Source organism: Pseudophryne corroboree, chromosome 10 (genome assembly GCF_028390025.1).
Source record: "Pseudophryne corroboree isolate aPseCor3 chromosome 10, aPseCor3.hap2, whole genome shotgun sequence".
In the NCBI taxonomy this organism is placed as follows: domain Eukaryota; kingdom Metazoa; phylum Chordata; class Amphibia; order Anura; family Myobatrachidae; genus Pseudophryne; species Pseudophryne corroboree.
This window is the reverse complement of record NC_086453.1, coordinates 253,402,834-253,422,942: the sequence shown is the minus strand read 5'-3', so window position 1 is coordinate 253,422,942 and position 20,109 is coordinate 253,402,834. Positions and strand designations below refer to the sequence as shown.

At 44.4% G+C, this 20,109-nt stretch overlaps 1 protein-coding gene across 1 annotated transcript in view; it reads left to right on the top strand.

Moving 5' to 3' along the window:
• Positions 1 to 698: 698 nt before the first annotated feature.
• The window catches only part of LOC134965479 (nicotinamide N-methyltransferase-like), a 75,249-nt gene continuing 55,838 nt past the window's right edge, over positions 699 to 20,109 (top strand). Inside the window, exon 1 of the mRNA XM_063941891.1 lies at positions 699 to 862. Within this exon, the coding sequence (XP_063797961.1) occupies positions 706 to 862 (157 nt within the window). The 5' untranslated portion in view covers positions 699 to 705. The remainder of the gene's footprint in view (positions 863 to 20,109) is intronic.

Below are 20,109 nucleotides of genomic sequence, written 5' to 3'. Positions count from 1 at the left end.
TTTGATGACTGTCAGCATTCTTAGTGCTTAGAGTGTGCTCCTGCAATCTTCTTTCTCCTATATAGGTAGGTACTGTAAATGTTCTAATAGTATAAAACAATATTCTGGCAGTTTTTTTTTTTTAAAGATGCTGAAATTCCATACACAAAAATGTTGTGCCTGTTCCTATGAAGTCTTCAGCACTAAAAGGGTTAATAAACACCACAATTACACTTCTGTAAAAAGGGCGGGTTCTTTCAACACACAGCATTAGGTTTCAGTGTACAAATATCTAAGCTTAGAATTTCCTTAACAATTCACAAGCTGAACACCGTAAACTGAACATCACAGTGAGGTGAGGATATCGGTGTTCAGCCAATGCAATGTGTACAACTGACCTTATAATGCGTAAAGCTTAAGAATTAAAATAACTTTGTATTTTATTTCCTATGACAGGCAAATGATATACAAGATACGCCAATCTGGATGTATACACTGTATAGATTTTTTTAGGGGTTGCTATTTTTTTCTTGCTTAACATTCCACTCAGACGCGTACAGCTAACAAGAGCAGACAAGACATTGGTGTAGGTTCTGAAAATGACATTCTCCATATGAGTTAAAAACACATTGTTAGGTAACACATTAGCATTGCAGTCTCTTCTACATAACATTTGGGTGTGTTGATCTATTTTTACCATTTATTTACAGGTTGCTAAAGTAAACCATGGCGATTGTATCCTCATCTGAAGATCCTGTGTATGACAATAATTTTGATGCAAAGAAATATCTGGATATGTTCTACAGGATTGACCCCAAAACTCGGCAAGTTGATAAAGAGTCAGACTTTCTGTTTACGTTTCTGAATGATGCATTCTCTTCAGGTATAAAATCATTTGTGGCGCAAGAAAGTTCATATCAGGTCCCATTAGGTCTATGCAGAATTTTTATCAAATGTGTTACGAAAACTGTATTTTACTTTTTACTTTATAGCAGGGATGTTAACTTTGTAAAACTTTTTGTGGCGTGGCCATATTGATGTAATTCACTGTGAATTGCATCATCAAACTCACTCTCCAATTTCGGAAACATCCAAAACATACTTGAGAGAGTAGGCAAATAATATTTGTGGAATACCAGCAAATATTACAGATCCCCTCAACGTATACACTGGCTCATGCACAATAGCTTGGAGTAGAATATACTAGAATGACCACATTACTTTTACACATTGCAGGACGGGATCCCATCAGATAGTTAATATCTTATTGCCACGTTAAGTGGTGATAAGATATTATATTAATAGTGACCAAATACCCTTAATTATTAAATACAGTGTATGCTCCTGTATGTCATATCAAAAAATATTACAAGTAGCTGTTCTACTCGTTCTTCGCACGGGAGTTTCTGATTTTCACGGTTGTAAATATAAGTGATGAGTGTTAATAATCTGGTAAATCTATAGAGATGTTGGGGGTCATTCCGAGTTGTTCGCTCGCAAGCGGATTTTAGCAGATTTGCTCATGCTAAGCCGCCGCCTATTGGGAGTGAATCTTAGCATCTTAAAATTGCGAACGATGTATTCGCAATATTGCGATTACACACCTCGTAGCAGTTTCTGAGTAGCTTCAGACTTACTCGGCATCTGCGATCAGTTCAGTGCTTGTCGTTCCTGGTTTGACGTCACAAACACACCCAGCGTTCGCCCAGACACTCCCACGTTTCTCCGGCCACTCCTGCGTTTTTTCCGGAAACGGTAGCGTTTTTTCCCACACGCCCATAAAACGGCCTGTTTCCGCCCAGTAACACCCATTTCCTGTCAATCACATTACGATCGCCAGAACGATGAAAAAGCCGTGAGTAAAAATCCTAACTGCATAGCAAATTTACTTGGCGCAGTCGCAGTGCGGACATTGCGCATGCGCATTAAGCGGAAAATCGCTGCGATGCGAAGATTTTTACCGAGCGAACAACTCGGAATGACCCCCGTTAATTTGAGACGTCTTAATCTAAGCAAATATTAATCCATGGTTCTTGGCGTTACCTGATGAGCACCCGTAGCAGATGTGGTAAAAAGTGTCAGGACCATTTTTGTAGTTAATTAAATTCTACCCACTGGAGGTGCAATCCAAATTTTGATCCTATTGTCCATTTGGACGTTATTGTTCATGCAACGCAAGCCACACATTGGTAATGACGTCATTATGTCAACCCCCTTTTCATCCCCTTAGGGGAGGTTTATTAAAATTCTAATTACGTAATATTCCTATTTCCCAATTGAAGAATACCTATGTTAAATTTCATCTTCCCAACGTATCAGGAAGTAAGAGAATTAATAATGAGTCAGTCAGTCAGCCAGTGAGTGAGTAAGTGTGAGTGAGTGCTTTCGCATTTACACTGTATATATAGGTGTGGAAGTAATAGCTGCAGCTAGAGAAAACTTGTATTACTTGGCATTTCACCCAGCTAAAAAGCCGTAATTGAGATATCTGAAGAAACTCAGCATTACACTGCAGGTATAGTGCAGGTGACTGGCTTGTAAAACTTGCTGAGCGAGACTGTATGCTGCAGCATGGTCATTTGCTGGTAAACAAGGTGTTTCAGCCCAATGTACAGTAGCTGACATTTCAAACAAAAATAGCATTGAGTAGGTAAAACGTTGTTTTCTTTTCCTTTAAAGAAAAATCTATCAGTCATCTGTAAAAAAGGTTCTGGTACTCACCTCAAGTTACAAATACAAAATAGATGACTGAATAAAAACTATCATTATATATCTATCTGTATATTATTTATTTATTTACAGTTTCTTAAATAATGCAGCAAATTCTGTTGTCCTTTACAATTGGACACAGTGATATAACAAAACTGGGTAATATCAAACAGTCATAGAGGTAGGAAGGCCCTGCTCACAAGCTTACAATCTATAGGGAAATAGACATGGATACACAAGGATTGGTGCTATCTATTGCATAGTTGTCTACCAGATTGCAAAGGTTCTTGGTGGGCTGTATGATATGGTCACACACAGAGGCGGATTGGCCATAAGTTCCAGGGGAGATTCCCGGTGGGCCGGCGCACACGTGGGGCCTGTTTTGTTTGAGGACATGTGGTCCTTTTTATAGACATAATGAATAAGATGCTAAATAATTTGCATATATGAAAATTACTTTGCCACTTAGCCTGTGATTGCAGATGATCTAGTGTATGCTCTGTATGCCTGCTTGGCTGACATATAAGAGTGAGTGAATAGTGATTGGGATACGGTTGGTGTAATAAGCAAGAAAATATATATTTCTAAAGAATGATATAGTTTCCTAAGTTCTGAAGGTGTATCATACAATGTGCTCATAATTTTTAATTTTATTTCTTTTTATCTTCCCCCTTGATGCTGGACATGCCCACTATCTGGAAAGTTTTGTGGGAGGGTGCTGCTGCCATGGCCCATGGCTAGACCTTACACCTCTGGTGCTGCCCATGTGGGGCCACTAGTACAAATTTTTCCAGGGCCGGTTTTTGTTCCCAATCCGCCCCTGGTCACACAGCAATGATGAACCGTGGTCAGGAGGAAGGGAAAGTGAAGAATGAGAATACATGTTGTGAGGATATGTGTGGACTGTACAGAGTGAATGCAATTTGATAGGAAAGTTTATATCTATGGGGGTCATTCGGAGTTGATCGTAGCTGTGCTAAATTTAGCACAGCTACGATCACTCACACTGACATGCTGGGGGACGCCCAGCACAGGGCTAGTCCGCCCCGCATGTCAGTGCCGACCCCCGCAGAAGTGCAAAGGCATCGCACAGCGGCGATGCCTTTGCACTTCAAGAGTAGCTCCCAGCCAGCGCAGCTTTAGCGTGCTGGCCGGGAGCTACTCATCGCTCCCCGGCCCGCAGCGGCTGCATGTGACGTCACACAGCCGCTGCGGCCCGCCCCCCGATTGGTCTGGCCATGCCTGCGTTGGCCGGACCGCTCCCACGAAACGGCGGCCAAACGCCACCATTCCGCCCCCTCCCGCCCAGCGATTGCCTCTGCCTGTCAATCAGGCAGAGGCGATCACAGCCCTGCTATGGCCTTTGGCCGTCTGGCATGCATCGGTGCACTACAGCACCGGCGCATGCGCAGTAGGGACCAGTTCGCTTGGCCGCGACAAAAAGCAGAATGACCCCCTGTATGTAATAAATGAATTAATGATAACTGTGGATCAGTATAAAAAAATATGTCATATACAGTAATCCATAACAACGTAATAAAAAGTAACAGATTTAGGAGGATATTTAACAAAGCGTGGAGAGAAATAGGGGTATATTTACTAAAGTGCAAGTTTTTAGAAGTGGAGATGTTGCTCACTGCAAACTATCAAACTCTATGAATTATTTATAAAGCACCTTCTAGAAGAAAATAGCTAGAATATGATTGGTTGCTATGGGCAACAACTCCACTTCTTGAAACTCGCACTTTAGTAAATATACCCCTTTAAGTACCAACCAATCAGCTCCTGACATATTTCAAACACAGCCTGTAACATAACAATTAGAAGCTGATTGGTTAATACTTTATTTCTCTCCACTTATCTCTATGCTAAAAACAAGTCAACAAGTTTGTGTATTTTTATACAGAAATGCCTATTGTACAACCAATAGCACAACCAGTTATATTATTCAAGTGTTTATTTCTAACACAAACAACCCATATATGCTTTAATAGTAACAGTATATAGTAAAATCAGAATTTAATATTTCCTGGGGGTTCAATAATAAGGCGCCACCAGTCTTTAGCTTTTGGGTATATCAATATTAACAGAAAGGAAAAGTAATAAAACGTAATAATCAGCAACCAGTCAGGTACTATGGTCTCATTCTGTGATTAGCTGAGATGTGTAAGAAACTGCTTCTAGTTGGCTGTCATGCTGCTAAGTAGGCAAGCTTACTGAAGATTAACTAATTTCACAGTGGAGGGATATGGATCAAACCTTGGAGAGAGATAAAGTGGAGACAGTTAAAGTACTGTACCAACCAATCAGTGTCGAACTGTCATTTTACAAGATGTATTTGAAAAATGACAGAACTGATTGGCTGGAACTATATCTCTCTCCACTTTCTCTTATGTCCTAGACAATGCTGGGGTCCATTTTAGTACCATAGGGTAAAGACAGTTCCGCAGGAGCCTTCGGCACTTTAAGACTTTTCAACAGTGTGAACTGGCTCCTCCCTCTATGCCCCTCTTCCAGACCTCAGTTTAGAAAATGTGCCCAGGAGACTGGATGCACACTAGTGGAGCTCTACAGAGCTTTGCTGGAAAAAGACTTTCTTAGGTTTTTTTATTTTACAGGGGAGCTGCTGGCAACAGCTTCCCTGCTTCGTGGGACTTAGGGGGGGAAGTAGGAACCAACTTCTCAATTAGTTAATGGTTCTGCTTCCGCTGACAGGACACCATTAGCTCCTGAAGGGTACTGAACACAACCAAAGCCTGGCCAGCGTTCACTCCCACAGCACTGCCGCCACGCCCTAACAGAGCCAGAAGTCAGAAGGCTGGTGAGTATATTACCGTAGTCCTACAGAGAGGGGATCCTCCGGTCATCGTTGGCGGCATACAGGTACACGCGCAGCGCGCGCCATGTCTCTCAGCACAAGGGTGCAGAGCGCGGGGGGGGAGGGGGGGCGCTCTGAGGGCATGTTTTAAAACCTTACTCTCACTGGCAAAAGGGATACATACATGTACAGCCGCTGATGTGCCATCCCCAGCCAGTATAAATATTACATTGCTGAGTCTGAAGGGCGGGGCTTCTCCTCAGACTTGCCAGAACACACACTGGGTGCCATTTTCTCCTGAAGAAACTCCAGTGTGAAGCTCCTGAATGCTGTTTCTCTTCATGACAACGCTGATACAAGTACAGGGTGTTATAGAAGGGGCAGAGAGTGTTCATTATAATTAGGTCTGTGGGCCTATTATTGGTATATGCGCTGTAAGTGGGTAATATTTCCACAATTCACAATAAGGCGCAGTGTATGGTCTGGCAAATCCCTCTGTGTCTCTCTGACAGACTTGAGTGTGAGTCTGTCTCCAATAGCTCCCCTGTGTGATAGGGGTGTGTGTGTGTGTGTGTGTGTGTGTGTGTGTGTGTGTGTGTGTGTGTGTGTGTGTGTGTGTACAAGTGTGTACAAGTGTGTACAAGTGTGTACAAGTGTGCAACATGTCAGACATTGGGGAGGGTTCTTCCCAGGAAGAATCCATTTTAGATGCACAAGAGGGTAATGTGGTTGCCCTTCCCTCTCAGAAGGAGCCGGAGTGGGTGAGAATGTAGCAAAAGAATATAATGTCAATGCTTGCAAAGAAATTCTCTGAGTCTGAACAACAGACTAAATATTGGAGGCAGTCTGTGGAAGATGCACTGTTTACTTACCCCTCCATATCATCCACTCGGGTCCCATCCAGTTCCCAGAAAAGGTCTCTGGCCAGATAATGCAAGGTGACACAGATACAGATTCCGACTCTGACGTCGACACTGGGGATTTGAGAGGGGTAGACCCAAAATTAGCCAAAAGCATACAATGTATGATAGTTGCTATAAAGGAAGTGTTGGAGTTTCCTGAAACAACACTGGTCCCAGAGGAAAAGGATTATTTTAAATTAAATAAAAAGCAGGTTGTGACTTTTCCTCCTTCAAAGGATTTTAATGCGTTCTTTGAAGAATCCTGGGCTAACCCTGAGAAGGAATGTACCCTTCCCAGAAGGATACATGTAGTGTACCCTTTCCCTGAGGAAGACAGGCACAAATGGGAGACACCCCCAATGATAGACACCTCAGTTTCTCGGCTGTCTAAGAAAATAGTTTTGCCTGCCCCTGGTTGACCCTTTTTAAAAGATCCAGCTGACCGTAAATTAGAAACAACCCTAAAATCCATATATACGGCTAACAGAACGGTGCTCAGGCCCACCATTGCTTGTGCGTGGGTAGGTAACGCTGTGGAAAAATGGTCTGACAACTTGCTTGTTAACATAGACACAGCTGACAGGGATGAAATAGTCCTAACTCTCGGCCATATCAAAGATGCTGCAGGTTACTTAGTTGAAGCTATGAAGGATATTGGGTTGCTGAGTTCAAGATCCTCCGTTATGGCGATTTCAGCCCACAGGGCGCTGTGGATTCGCCAATGGAATGCTGATGCGGAATCAAAAAAGACTATTGAGGTGTTTCCTTACAATGGAGAAGCCCTCTTTGGAGACAAGCTGGATGCCATGATTTCAACAACTACATCAGGCAAGTCAGCATTTCTGCCTTCCGCAGCTGCTCCACCTAGGAAAGGATTTCATTCTCATACGATGCAATCCTTTCAGCCCAACAAGTCCAAAAAGGCAAAGGGTACCCCCTTCTTTGCAGGAAGAGGGCGAGGAAGAGGTAAAAAATCTACAACACTATCAGGCTCGCAGGAGCAGAAGTCAACAACTACTTCTGCTAAAATCTCAGCATGACGCTGGGGCTCCCCTGCGGGAGTACGATCGGGTGGGGGCACGTCTACTGTCTTTCAGCCAGGTCTGGGTTCACTCAGATCTGGATTCTTGGATATTGGAGATAGTATCCCAAGGGTACAAATTGGAATTTCAGGACCTTCCCCATGCCGATTTTTCAAATCAGCCTTACCAGCTTCTGTTCAGGACAGAGCAAAAGTGCTGAATGCAATACAGAAATTATGTCAAGACAACGTAATTTCCTTAGTTCCTGTGTCACAACAGGAAAAAGGGTTTTATTCAAGCCTGTTTGTAGTGCCGAAACCGGATGGCTCGGTCAGACCGATTTTAAACCTAAAGAATCTAAACCTTTATTTGAAAAGGTTCAAATTCAAGATGGAATCCCTGAGAGTAGTGATCTCCAGCTTGGAGGAAAAGGAATTTTCTGGTATCGATGGACATCAAAGATGCTTATTTACATGTTCCCATCTACCCGCCGCATCAGGCATACCTGAGGTTTGCGGTGCAGGACTGCCACTACCAGATTAAAACATTGCCTTTCGGGCTCTCCACGGCTCCAAGAATATTAACCAAGGTGATGGCGGAGATAATGGTTCTTCTTCGCAAGAAAGGAGTCAAAGTCATCCCATACTTGGACGATCTCCTCATAAAAGCGAGATCCAGGGAGAAACTAGTGCAGAACATTGCACTTTCCCTGATGGTGCTTCAACAGCACGGTTGGATCATAAACCTTCCAAAATCACAATTGGAATCCACAATGAGGTTATCATTTCTGGAAATGATATTGGACACGGAAGCACAGAAAGTATTCGTACCGGTGGAAAAGGCTCTGGGGATCCAGAGGATGGTCAAACAAGTTTTAAAACCAGCACGCGTATCAATTCATCAGTGCATCCGCCTGCTGGGGAAGATGGTAGCGGCCTACGAGGCTCTACAATTTGGCCGATTCCACGCCAGGGTGTTCCAATGGGACCTACTGGACAAGTGGTCCGGATCGTACCTACACATGCACCGGAGGATAATCCTGTCAACAAAAGCCACTCTTGTGGTGGCTTCAAAGTTCTCACCTCCTGGAGGGACACAGGTTCGGGATTCAGACTTGGATGCTAGGGACCACAGATGCAAGCCTCCGAGGTTGGGGAGCAGTCACGCAAGGGGAAAGCATCCAAGGACGATGGTCAAGTCAAGAAGTACTCCTTCACATAAACATTCTGGAATTGAGAGCTGTGTACAACAGCCTTCATCAAGCGGCACACCTTCTTCAAGGTCGTCCCATACAGATCCAGTCAGACAATGTAACGGCAGTAGCTTACATAAATAGCCAGGGCGGAACAAAAAAACAGAGCGGCAATGGCAGAGGTGACAAAGATACTTCTCTGGGCAGAAAGACATGCAAAAGCTCTGTCGGCAATTTTCATTCCGGGAGTGAACAACTGGGAAGCAGACTTCCTCTGCAGACCGGATCTCCATCCAGGAGAATGGGGCCTCCACCCAGAAGTCTTTGCAGAGGTAGCATATCGTTGGGGCGTTCCTCAAGTAGATATGATGGCATCACGTCTCAACAAGAAGCTTCAGAAATATTGTTCCAGGTCGAGAGACCCACAAGCAATAGCAATGGATGCACTGGTGACTCAGTGGGTGTTTCAGTCGGTGTATCTGTTCCCTCCACTTCCACTAATACCAAAAGTTCTCAAGATCATCAGAAGAACAAGGGTTCGAGCAATTCTCATTGCTCCAGACTGGCCAAGGATGGCTTGGTATCCAGATCTTCAGGAGTTATTACTGGAAGATCCTCAGCCTCTTCCTCTTCGCGAGGACCTGCTTCAGCAGGGGACGTTTGTTTATCAAGACTTTCCGCGGCTGCATTTGACGGAATGGCTGTTGAGCGACAGATCCTAGCCCGTAAGGGTATTCCCAATGAAGTCATTCCCACACTTATTCTGGCCAGGAAAGGGGTAACGTCCAAACATTACCATCGTATTTGGAGAAAATATGTATCTCGGTGTGAATCCAAGAAGTCTCCTGCGGTGGAGTTTAATTTAGGATGTCTTCTCCTATTTCTACAGGCAGGTGTGGATGCTGGCTTGAGATTAGGGTCTATCAAGGTCCAAATTTCGGCCTTGTCCATTTTCTTTCAGAAACAGTTGGCTTCCCTTTCTGAGGTCCAGACGTTCGTGAAGGGGGTTCTGCACATTCAACCTCCCTTTGTGCCTCCTGCGGCGCCATGGGATCTTAATGTGGTATTGCAGTTCCTTAAATCAGACTGGTTTGAGCCTCTACAAGAGGTAGAGTTGAAGTTTCTCACTTGGAAAGTGGTCATGCTGTTGGCCTTGGCCTCAGGCAGACGAGTATCTGAATTAGGGGCTCTGTCACACAAGAGTCCTTATTTGATTTTTCATGAAGATAGAGCTGAACTGCGGACGCGTCAGCATTTTCTTCCAAAGGTTGTGTCTTATTTCCATATCAACCAACCTGTGGTGGTGCCAGTGGCTTCTGACACCTCAGCCGTTTGAAAGTCCTTCGATGTCGTCAGAGCGTTGAGAACTTACAGCTCGGATAAGGAAAACAGAATCTTTGTTTGTCCTCTATGACCCCAACGAGATTGGGGGTCCTGCTTCTAAGCAGAATGCTGCGTGCTGGATCAGAAGTACCATTCAGCACGCTCATTCCACGGCAGGATTGCCGTTACTGAGTTCGGTAAAGGCCCACTCTACAAGGAAAGTGGGTTCTTCCTGGGCGGCTGCCGGGGGGTCTCGGCGTTGCAAATTTGCCGAGCAGCTACTTGGTCAGGGACAAACACATTTGCTAGGTTTTACAGGTGTGACACCTTGGCTGCTGACGACCTTCAGTTTGGTCAGTCAGTTCTGCAGGAACATTAGCACTTACCCGCCCATACTGGGAGCTTTGGAACATCCCCATAGGACTAAAATGGACCTCAGCATCCTCTAGGATGTAAGAGAAAATAGGAGTTTAATTACCTACCGGTAAATCCTTTTCTCGTAGTCCGTAGAGGATGCTGGGCGCCCGCCCAGTGCTCACTTTTCCTGCAAATTACGCTTTGTCTTTTTACACAGGTTCTCATGTGTTAAGATGTTTTACAGCAGTTGCTGTTATGTTATGCATGCACGTTAGCATGGGTTATGTTGAAGGCCATGTTTTATAAGGTGTGAGCTGGTGTGAATCTCGCCACTAGTTTAATGTAAATTCTTCTCTCTAAGTTGTCCGTCTCCTCGGGCACAGTTCCTATACTGAGGTTTGGAGGAGGGGTATAGAGGGAGGAGCCAGTTCACACTGTTGAAAAGTTTTAAAGTGCCGAAGGCTCCTGCGGAACCGTCTATACCCCATGGTACTAAAATGGACCCCAGCATCCTCTACGGACTACGAGAAAAGGATTTACCAGTAGGTAATTAAAATCCTATTTTAACTCTCTCCAAGCTTGATAAATTTAAGCCTGGGTGTTTCCTTGAAGTGGTCTAATCCATCCATATATATTTTTTTTTATTCTTTATTTTGAGTGCTCACAAAAGAGAACAAAAGTAGTTGCAAAGTAAGAGAAGCATAGGCCAAATGTGTGAGCCTTTATACATGTAACATGAACAGTAGAAGCAAATAATGCAGACAACAAATAATGGGAAATGTTACATTACTTGAGAGAGGAGGGAGAAAGATGTGGATAGAGGAAGGGAACAGGACCGATATAAAATGGAAAATAAAGTTAATTCTGACACTTGACAGATAGGTATTACAAAAAGGGTGCCATCTGTGGTAGAAAAACAGTGAAGGAAATAAGAAGCAGTGCTGAAAGTAGATTGGTACTGGGTGGTACAGAGCACCATTAAGAAATAGCCCACTGCTGGGGTATAATTTATAAGGGGCATTTTTGTGTGTGGGACATAAAATAGTGTCAGTGGCCTAACTGTGTATGGCATTGGGGTCTATTCAATTATTGTCAGAATTCCCGACAAGTCGGAAAAACATAATTTTCCAACTTTTTTAGGTCGAATCTGGATTTGATCTATTCAAGTCCAGTGACATTTTTCCAACTTGTTGGAAAACACGTGGATCCACGTATTTTGTCAAATTGGCGGGCGTTTCCGACAGTTTTTTGGCCCCTTTTCGACAATGCCGATTCAACTTAAAAAAATATTGGATAGGCATTGTTGAAAACGGGCAAAAACCTGTCGGAAATGCCTGCAAATTGAATACTAAGGTGTCAGATCCTCTCTGTCGAAGACGATTTGACAATAATTAAATATACTCCATAATATGTAATAGGCATTACGTTATGTGGAATAATATGTAAGGCATTATGGTGTGTGGCATAATGTGAAATGGGCATTATGATGTGTCGCATAATGTGTAATGGGTATTACGGTGTCTGGTATAATGTGTAATGGGCATTACGGTGTGTGGCATAAAGTATAATAAGCATTACAATGTGTGGCATAATGTGTAATGGGCATTATGGTGTATGGCTTAATGTGTAAGGGGCATTATGGTGTGTGGCATAATGTGGCGATGCCCCTATTGTCATGTAGCACTCCCCTAGTTTTGTGTGACCACGCCCCCTCGCGACACATGACCATGCCCATTTTTACTATCAGTACCACTAAGAAAAAATTTATACTTGCACCTCTGATAAGAAGAACAGCATAAGTCAAGAATAGCCTGAGGAGAATTAATGAAGGAGTGAGATGTTCTGTCTTATCACACATGCATCAGCTGAAGGAGCCTGATGTGGGGAGCAGAGAGGAAGGGTTAACCTCATGTGAGAGCCAAAGGCCCAAACCTGAGCAAACATGTGTCCTCTATCATGGAGGTAATAGGTAATGTTTTCCACAGTCGCCATATGCCAGATTTGGGATGGAGGAAGAGGGTAAGATGGCACTTCCAGTTACAAGCTATTAGGCTTTTAGCAGCGACTAATATATGCTAGGCCAGTTTGACAAAAAGCTGAGAAAGGTCTGGAAGACACACAGAACTTTTTGTATTGGGGATTCTAATAAACTATTCAGGAGTGCATGGACTTCTGCCCATAAAGGATCAAGCACCAGACAAGTCCACCAGACATAGGCTAGGGTCGAGCAGTGGCCACAATTTCTCAAGCAGAGTGGCGACGCAGAGGGGAATATCTGGAAGAGAATTGCTTTGGTATAATACCAGTGATAGTACAATTTATGTGATGTTTCTTTAAGGTGGGTGTAAATTAAGCACTTGTCAATAGCAAATCCTATGTCTTTCAAGGTTTCCTCATCAGGCGGGGGGGCCAAGGTCTGTTTCCCAGGACATTTCATGGGGATTTCGATCAGGGAGAGCCGCATCAGGAAGCATGCCATAAACAATATACAGTATCTTGCCTTTAGACCAGGATATCTAACTGAAATCAGTGGGGAATTTATGGGAGTCTGAGACCCAGGGTCTCATGCAGTTGTTATTAAGTCCTGGCAGGAAGTCTGGATTATTCTATATAGGGGTGAGTGGGGAGACAGGAGAGGTAATAGAGTTTGGCAGAATACTGGGTCCAAACTTTCAAAATGAATTTAAGGGGCAGAGATAAACTGAAAGAGGGGTGACCTTGTTTTTTTTTTGTTTGTAGTTCCCATAAAGAGGACAGATCCTGGGAGTTAATGCAGTTTGACTGAATACCAGAAGAGGTCCCAGGAGGGGAGAAAGAGGAGGTAACTTGGGAAAAATGCATGACTAGGTAATAGATCTTTTTATTAGTGAGTCCTATACTGCCTCTAGAGATAGGAAAATTGAGAATTGTATAGGATAACCTTGGGAAGCTGCCATTCCAGATAAAATGGAAGACAAACTGCTGTAGTTTATGGAGAAGGGAAAAGGGGACCGCCGCTGGGAGATTTTGGAAAAAGTAGAGCCACTTGGGAGTGATATTAATCTTGAGAGCTATGATCCTGCCCTGTTAAGAAATGATAAGCCACTTCCACAGATCTAAGTCCCACTGAAGTTCTGTAAAAAGTTGTGGGAAATTTTCCTGGAATAGCAAGTCATTTTGGGGGGTTCAGAAAAATTCCAAGAAATTATATTTTGTTTTGTTGCCATTTGAAGCTATAGTAAGATTTAAGAGACTCCACATTCCATGGGGAGACATGAAGAAGCATGGCCTCCAATTTTGAGTAGTTGATCTTATATCCAGACAGTATGCTATAGTGGTTCAAGAGACTGTAAAGGTTGGGGAGAGAGATCCAGTGTTGGCAAAGCATAAGTAAAATATCATTGGCAAAGAGAGCAATTTTAGAGGTGGTGTCCCTGACTCGCACAGAGTACAACCCTGCCTGGTGCCATTTGAAATATAAAAATGATCAGATGGGATGTGATGTATAGAGACCCAAATAGATAGGCTGGAATAGAGGGCAGTGACATCATCAAGGAAGTCCCCTGATATTCCAAAGGACAGCATAGTATGAAGCAAAAAACACCAGGAGATCCTATTGAATGCTTTCTCAGCATTCAGGAAGAGAATAATAGCCTGGGATCTTCGTGAGATTATGAGGTGAATTAAGTTTATGGTTCTATGGGTATTGTCCTGCACTTGACACCCCGGTATACTGTACATCCTACTTGATTGTAGTCGATCAAGGTGGGAAGGACCAGGTTAAGCCTATTGGCCAGTATTTTAGCCTATATTTTAACATCTTAGTTGAGAAGGGAGATAGGCCGGTAGCTAGCGCAACTATACTTACCCTCTTTTGGTATCACCAAAATCATAGCCTCAAGCACTTTGATGGGGAAGGAGCCACCTTACAAGACCTCATTTAAAAGAGATTGCTAATGTGTGACTAGATGGCTCATTAACTTTTTGTAGCATGCGGAGGTGATGCCATCTGGTCCAGGAGTGTTGCCAGTTTTCTGCAGCTTAATGGAAGCTTCTATTTCGTCAACCATGATCTTTTTACTCAAGTTATCAATTGCATCACTAGATAATTTTGGGAAGATTGCAGTGGAAAGGAAATTTTTAATCACTGCATCTGTGGGTGGAGTGGGGAGGGTGAGGAGGTAGACTGTAAGTTGTAAAGGTTGGTGTAACAATGTTGGAATGCTTTGTGGATGGCAGTTGGATAATGGAGGAATTCTTAAACATAAGGATATTTCTTTTTCATCCACTAGAGGTCACTGGAGTACTCTTGGGGATATGGATGGGTGTTAGCAGGGATAGGCACATTTAAATATTTAAATTAGTAACTCTCCACCCCTTCCATACTCCCATAGAGATTTCAGTGTTTTTCTGTGCCTCAGTTGGGAAGGTACAGGTGGACGATTCTCCACAGTTTTATTTCTATTTTTGACTAGATTTTTAATTTTAATTTTTACACTCAATCCCTTCCCAGTTTATGAAGAAGCTTGGGGCCGGGATTGTTGTGGCTGCAGACTTCAGCACTTGGCTTGTTGGTGCTCAGCAGAGGAGCCCCGCCATTGACCACAAATCAGCAGTAGCTGATTTTTGATTTCAGCCTGAGGCTGTATCAAGGAGCTGGACAGAGCTTGGAAGAGAAGCCCCATCATAGCCTCCATTGGATTCAGGCAATGAGCGGTTTGGCAGCTCACACTGCTGCCGCTCCTTTGCATGGGGTGCAGGGCGGACAGCTCATGCTGCCACCTGCCATGTGGGGATCCTGTAGTGCGCTGCTTATTGTGACTCCAGAGCCCAGCCCAGCAGCGGTCAGCCACACGGCCGCCACTGGGCATCCTCCACTTCCCGGATCCCACATGTGATTTACTGCCATCCAGGGGATTACTATGCTGCCTGTAAGTACAGCCCCAGACAGCTCCATGGCTGCCGCGGCCCGCCTCTCCCTGCACTCCAGCCGTGAACAGCAAGGGCTGCCGTGACTAGCTCCCCTTGCACTCTGACCGCAGACCGCTCTAGGGCTCTCACGGCTTGCCTCTCCTGCTACCCACGTACAGCTCCATGGGTCATTCCTCCCTGAATGGTCGCATACAGCACTAACGGCTGCCGTGGACCGCCAGCATTACATGTGCATAAGCTAAGGGGGGAAGATCGCTGTATTTAGCAAGGTGATTTCACTGCACTGCGGATCATAAAAGGACAGCAGTGGCAGTAGCAGGATATACTAAGGTACAAGGGATCTAATGTGTGTGTATATATATATATATATATCAAACATAGATAGGGATTAATTTATATATTTTGCAGAGTGCTTGTATTATGTATGCACCACTGTTTAGTTTGTACAGAAGTTATCTAAGTGTATATATATAAAACACTTAGTCATAAGCACGTAACAGGATGCCATTTTAACATTACTTCTTGATTCTTCTTGCAGAAAGTTGGTGTCGCCTACAACATTGGAGGGTGCAGGGGTGTTAGTGGGAATTTCTGTGAAACACATATGTACTAAATTTGTGTGTTTAAGGTGCACTGCATTTCTGACTTTTACACAAATTATTTCAATGACTGAGTCGTGGGACGTGTTTCACTGTTGTACTGTCTGTCATTGGGAATGATAAGTAGAACTAATGCAAAATTCAAAAAGCAGCTTGTCTGCAAGACCTGTGATAGTGTGTTTTTTAAGGAACTTCCACTTGCACGGTGTGTCTTGCAAACCAAATACGAACCCTGATCCTCCTTGGGCAATGAGGTGTGATTACTGACTTAACATCAGAGTTGACCGCTGCACAAAAGATTGTGAGGCGGCTAGATCTCATGCTAGGTTAATACCATCTGAGCTGCCAGAGTGGGCACAGGATATGTGCAGGACATTGTAGAGTTTACAAAAGTCCAAGTATAGCTCAGTCCTTAAGTGTAGTCATCGTTTGTCTCAAAATTTATGGTTTCAGCTGTGTCACATTCTGACTATTCACTGCCAAACCTGATATATCAGCAGGAACATTACTTATAGCCCGGCCATTGATAATCTTATCAGGGCAGTACGCCAGGTTTTAAATTTTACAGAGAATGAGGAACCTTTTTGAAAGGATGAAGTAGAGCACGTGTGTGTTTCCTTAATCAGTAATCCACATAAGCCTAGGCGGTTTATGTCTAACTGCCTGTTTCCAGAGTCTATGACAACTAAAGGGGAAAATCCACTAACAGTGGATTCCTCGGTGTCAAAACTTTCAAAGAGCTCCACCATTCCAGTTCCAGCTGCAACTACGCTTACAGAACCATCAGAGTGTAAGCTAGAGGCTATTCTAAAGTCAATGTATACAGCAGTAGGGATGTTGCCTAGTCCTGCTTTAGTGGGACTTTGAGTTAACAAGGCTGTCGTTGCATGGGCAACAAGCTCAAGTTGGGTATACAACAGGATCTTCTCTTAGATCAGCTTATGCTTCTTGCTGATCACATCTGGTAGTCTGCTGAGTATTTAGGTATGGCTTCTATGGACGTCAGCCAGATTTTTCTCGCTTTTTCGCTTCACAAGTTGCAGCCCAAAGGGCGCTATGGCTGCATTCTTGGCGGACAGAAGCAGAGTCAAAATGAGAAATAGAAACATAGCCTTATACTGGCGATATGTTGTTTGGTCCTGAAAGGAACTAATAGATTTCTCAGGCTACCGGGCGGAAAGTCTGTTTTCCTGCCGTTGCCCGCAGCAGTTCGTAAAAGGAGATACGCTGGACCAGCATTCAGATCTTTTAGACCTCAGTTCTTTCAAGACCATGTTAGAGGAACAACCATACAGAGTAGACGTTGTAGAGGACGTGGTTTTCAGCAAACCACTAACTGTCGTCAGGACACCAAGTCCAATATGAGCACACCTTCAATTGTTTCTTTTGGCGTGGTTTCAGACATTCACAGATGGGTGGATCCGCAATTTAGTGATCAAAGGTTACAAAAAAGAGTGCGATTGTTTTCCATCAGTGCAGTTTTCGAGACAGGCCTGCCTGTGTCAGAAAACAAAAAGGCGGTTCTGCAGACCGCAATCCAATCTCTCGTGGATTCAGCAGTTTTTATTCAGTTTCCGGTTCACCAACTGCGTCAAGGTTATTATTATAGTCCTTTGGTAGTACCAAAGCTGAACGGCTCTGCCACGCTGATATTAGTGATGAGCACCGGAAATTTTTCGGGTTTTGTGTTTTGGTTTTGGGTTCGGTTCCGCGGCCGTGTTTTGGGTTCGAACGCGTTTTGGCAAAACCTCACCGAATTTTTTTTGTCGGATTCGGGTGTGTTTTGGATTCGGGTGTTTTTAAAAAAACAAACTAAAAAACAGCTTAAATCATAGAATTTGGGGGTCATTTTGATCCCAAAGTATTATTAACCTCAATAACCATAATTTCCACTCATTTTCAGTCTATTCTGAACACCTCACACCTCACAATATTATTTTTAGTCCTAAAATTTGCACCGAGGTCGCTGGATGACTAAGCTCAGCGACCCAAGTGGCCGACACAAACACCTGGCCCATCTAGGAGTGGCACTGCAGTGTCACGCAGGATGGCCCTTCAAAAAACTACTCCCCAAACAGCACATGACGCAAAGAAGAAAAAAAAGAGGCGCAATGAGGTAGCTGTGTGACTAAGATAAGCGACCCTAGTGGCCGACACAAACACCTGGCCCATCTAGGAGTGGCACTGCAGTGTCACGCAGGATGGCCCTTCCAAAAAACACCCCCCAAACAGCACATGACGCAAAGAAAAAAAGAGGCGCAATGAGGTAGCTGTGTGACTAAGATAAGCGACCCAAGTGGCCGACACAAACACCTGGCCCATCTAGGAGTGGCACTGCAGTGTCACGCAGGATGGCCCTTCCAAAAAACACCCCCCAAACAGCACATGACGCAAAGAAAAAAAGAGGCGCAATGAGGTAGCTGTGTGACTAAGATAAGCGACCCAAGTGGCCGACACAAACACCTGGCCCATCTAGGAGTGGCACTGCAGTGTCACGCAGGATGGCCCTTCCAAAAAACACCCCCCAAACAGCACATGACGCAAAGAAAAAAAGAGGCGCAATGAGGTAGCTGTGTGACTAAGATAAGCGACCCAAGTGGCCGACACAAACACCTGGCCCATCTAGGAGTGGCACTGCAGTGTCACGCAGGATGGCCCTTCCAAAAACTACTCCCCAAACAGCACATGACGCAAAGAAAAATGAAAGAAAAAAGAGGTGCAAGATGGAATTGTCCTTGGGCCCTCCCACCCACCCTTATGTTGTATAAACAGGACATGCACACTTTAACCAACCCATCATTTCAGTGACAGGGTCTGCCACACGACTGTGACTGAAATGACGGGTTGGTTTGGACCCCCACCAAAAAAGAAGCAATTAATCTCTCCTTGCACAAACTGGCTCTACAGAGGCAAGATGTCCACCTCATCATCATCCTCCGATATATCACCGTGTACATCCCCCTCCTCACAGATTATCAATTCGTCCCCACTGGAATCCACCATCTCAGCTCCCTGTGTACTTTGTGGAGGCAATTGCTGCTGGTCAATGTCTCCAGGAGGAATTGATTATAATTCATTTTAATGAACATCATTTTCTCCACATTTTCTGGATGTAACCTCGTACGCCGATTGCTGACAAGGTGAGCGGCGGCACTAAACACTCTTTCGGAGTACACACTTGTGGGAGGGCAACTTAGGTAGAATAAAGCCAGTTTGTGCAAGGGCCTCCAAATTGCCTCTTTTTCCTGCCAGTATAAGTACGGACTGTCTGACGTGCCTACTTGGATGCGGTCACTCATATAATCCTCCACCATTCTTTCAATGGGGAGAGAATCATATGCAGTGACAGTAGATGACATGTCCGTAATCGTTGTCAGGTCCTTCAGTCCGGAAAAGATGTCAGCATCAGCAGTCGCTCCAGACTGCCCTGCATCACCGCCAGCGGGTAAGCTCGGAATTCTTAGCCTTTTCCTCGCACCCCCAGTTGCGGGAGAATGTGAAGGAGGAGATGTTGACAGGTCGCGTTCCGCTTGACTTGACAATTTTGTCACCAGCAGTTCTTTGAACCCCAGCAGACTTGTGTCTGCCGGAAAGAGAGATCCAAGGTAGGTTTTAAATCTAGGATCGAGCACGGTGGACAAAATGTAGTGCTCTGATTTCAACAGATTGACCACCCGTGAATCCTTGTTAAGCGAATTAAGGGCTCCATTCACAAGTCCCACATGCCTAGCGGAATCGCTCTGTGTTAGCTCCTCCTTCAATGTCTCCAGCTTCTTCTGCAAAAGCCTGATGAGGGGAATGACCTGACTCAGGCTGGCAGTGTCTGAACTGACTTCACGTGTGGCAAGTTCAAAAGGTTGCAGAACCTTGCACAACGTTGAAATCATTCTCCACTGCGCTTGAGACAGGTGCATTCCACCTCCTATATCGTGCTCAGTTGTATCGGCTTGAATGGCCTTTTGCTGCTCCTCCAACCTCTGAAGCATATAGAGGGTTGAATTCCACCTCGTTACCACTTCTTGCTTCAGATGATGGCAGGGCAGGTTCAGGCGTTTTTGGTGGTGCTCCAGTCTTCTGTACGTGGTGCCTGTACGCCGAAAGTGTCCCGCAATTCTTCTGGCCACCGACAGCATCTCTTGCACGCCCCTCTCGTTTTTTAAATAATTCTGCACCACCAAATTCAAGGTATGTGCAAAACATGGGACGTGCTGGATTTTGCCCATATTTAATGCACACACAATATTGCTGGCGTTGTCCGATGCCACAAATCCACAGGAGAGTCCAATTGGGGTAAGCC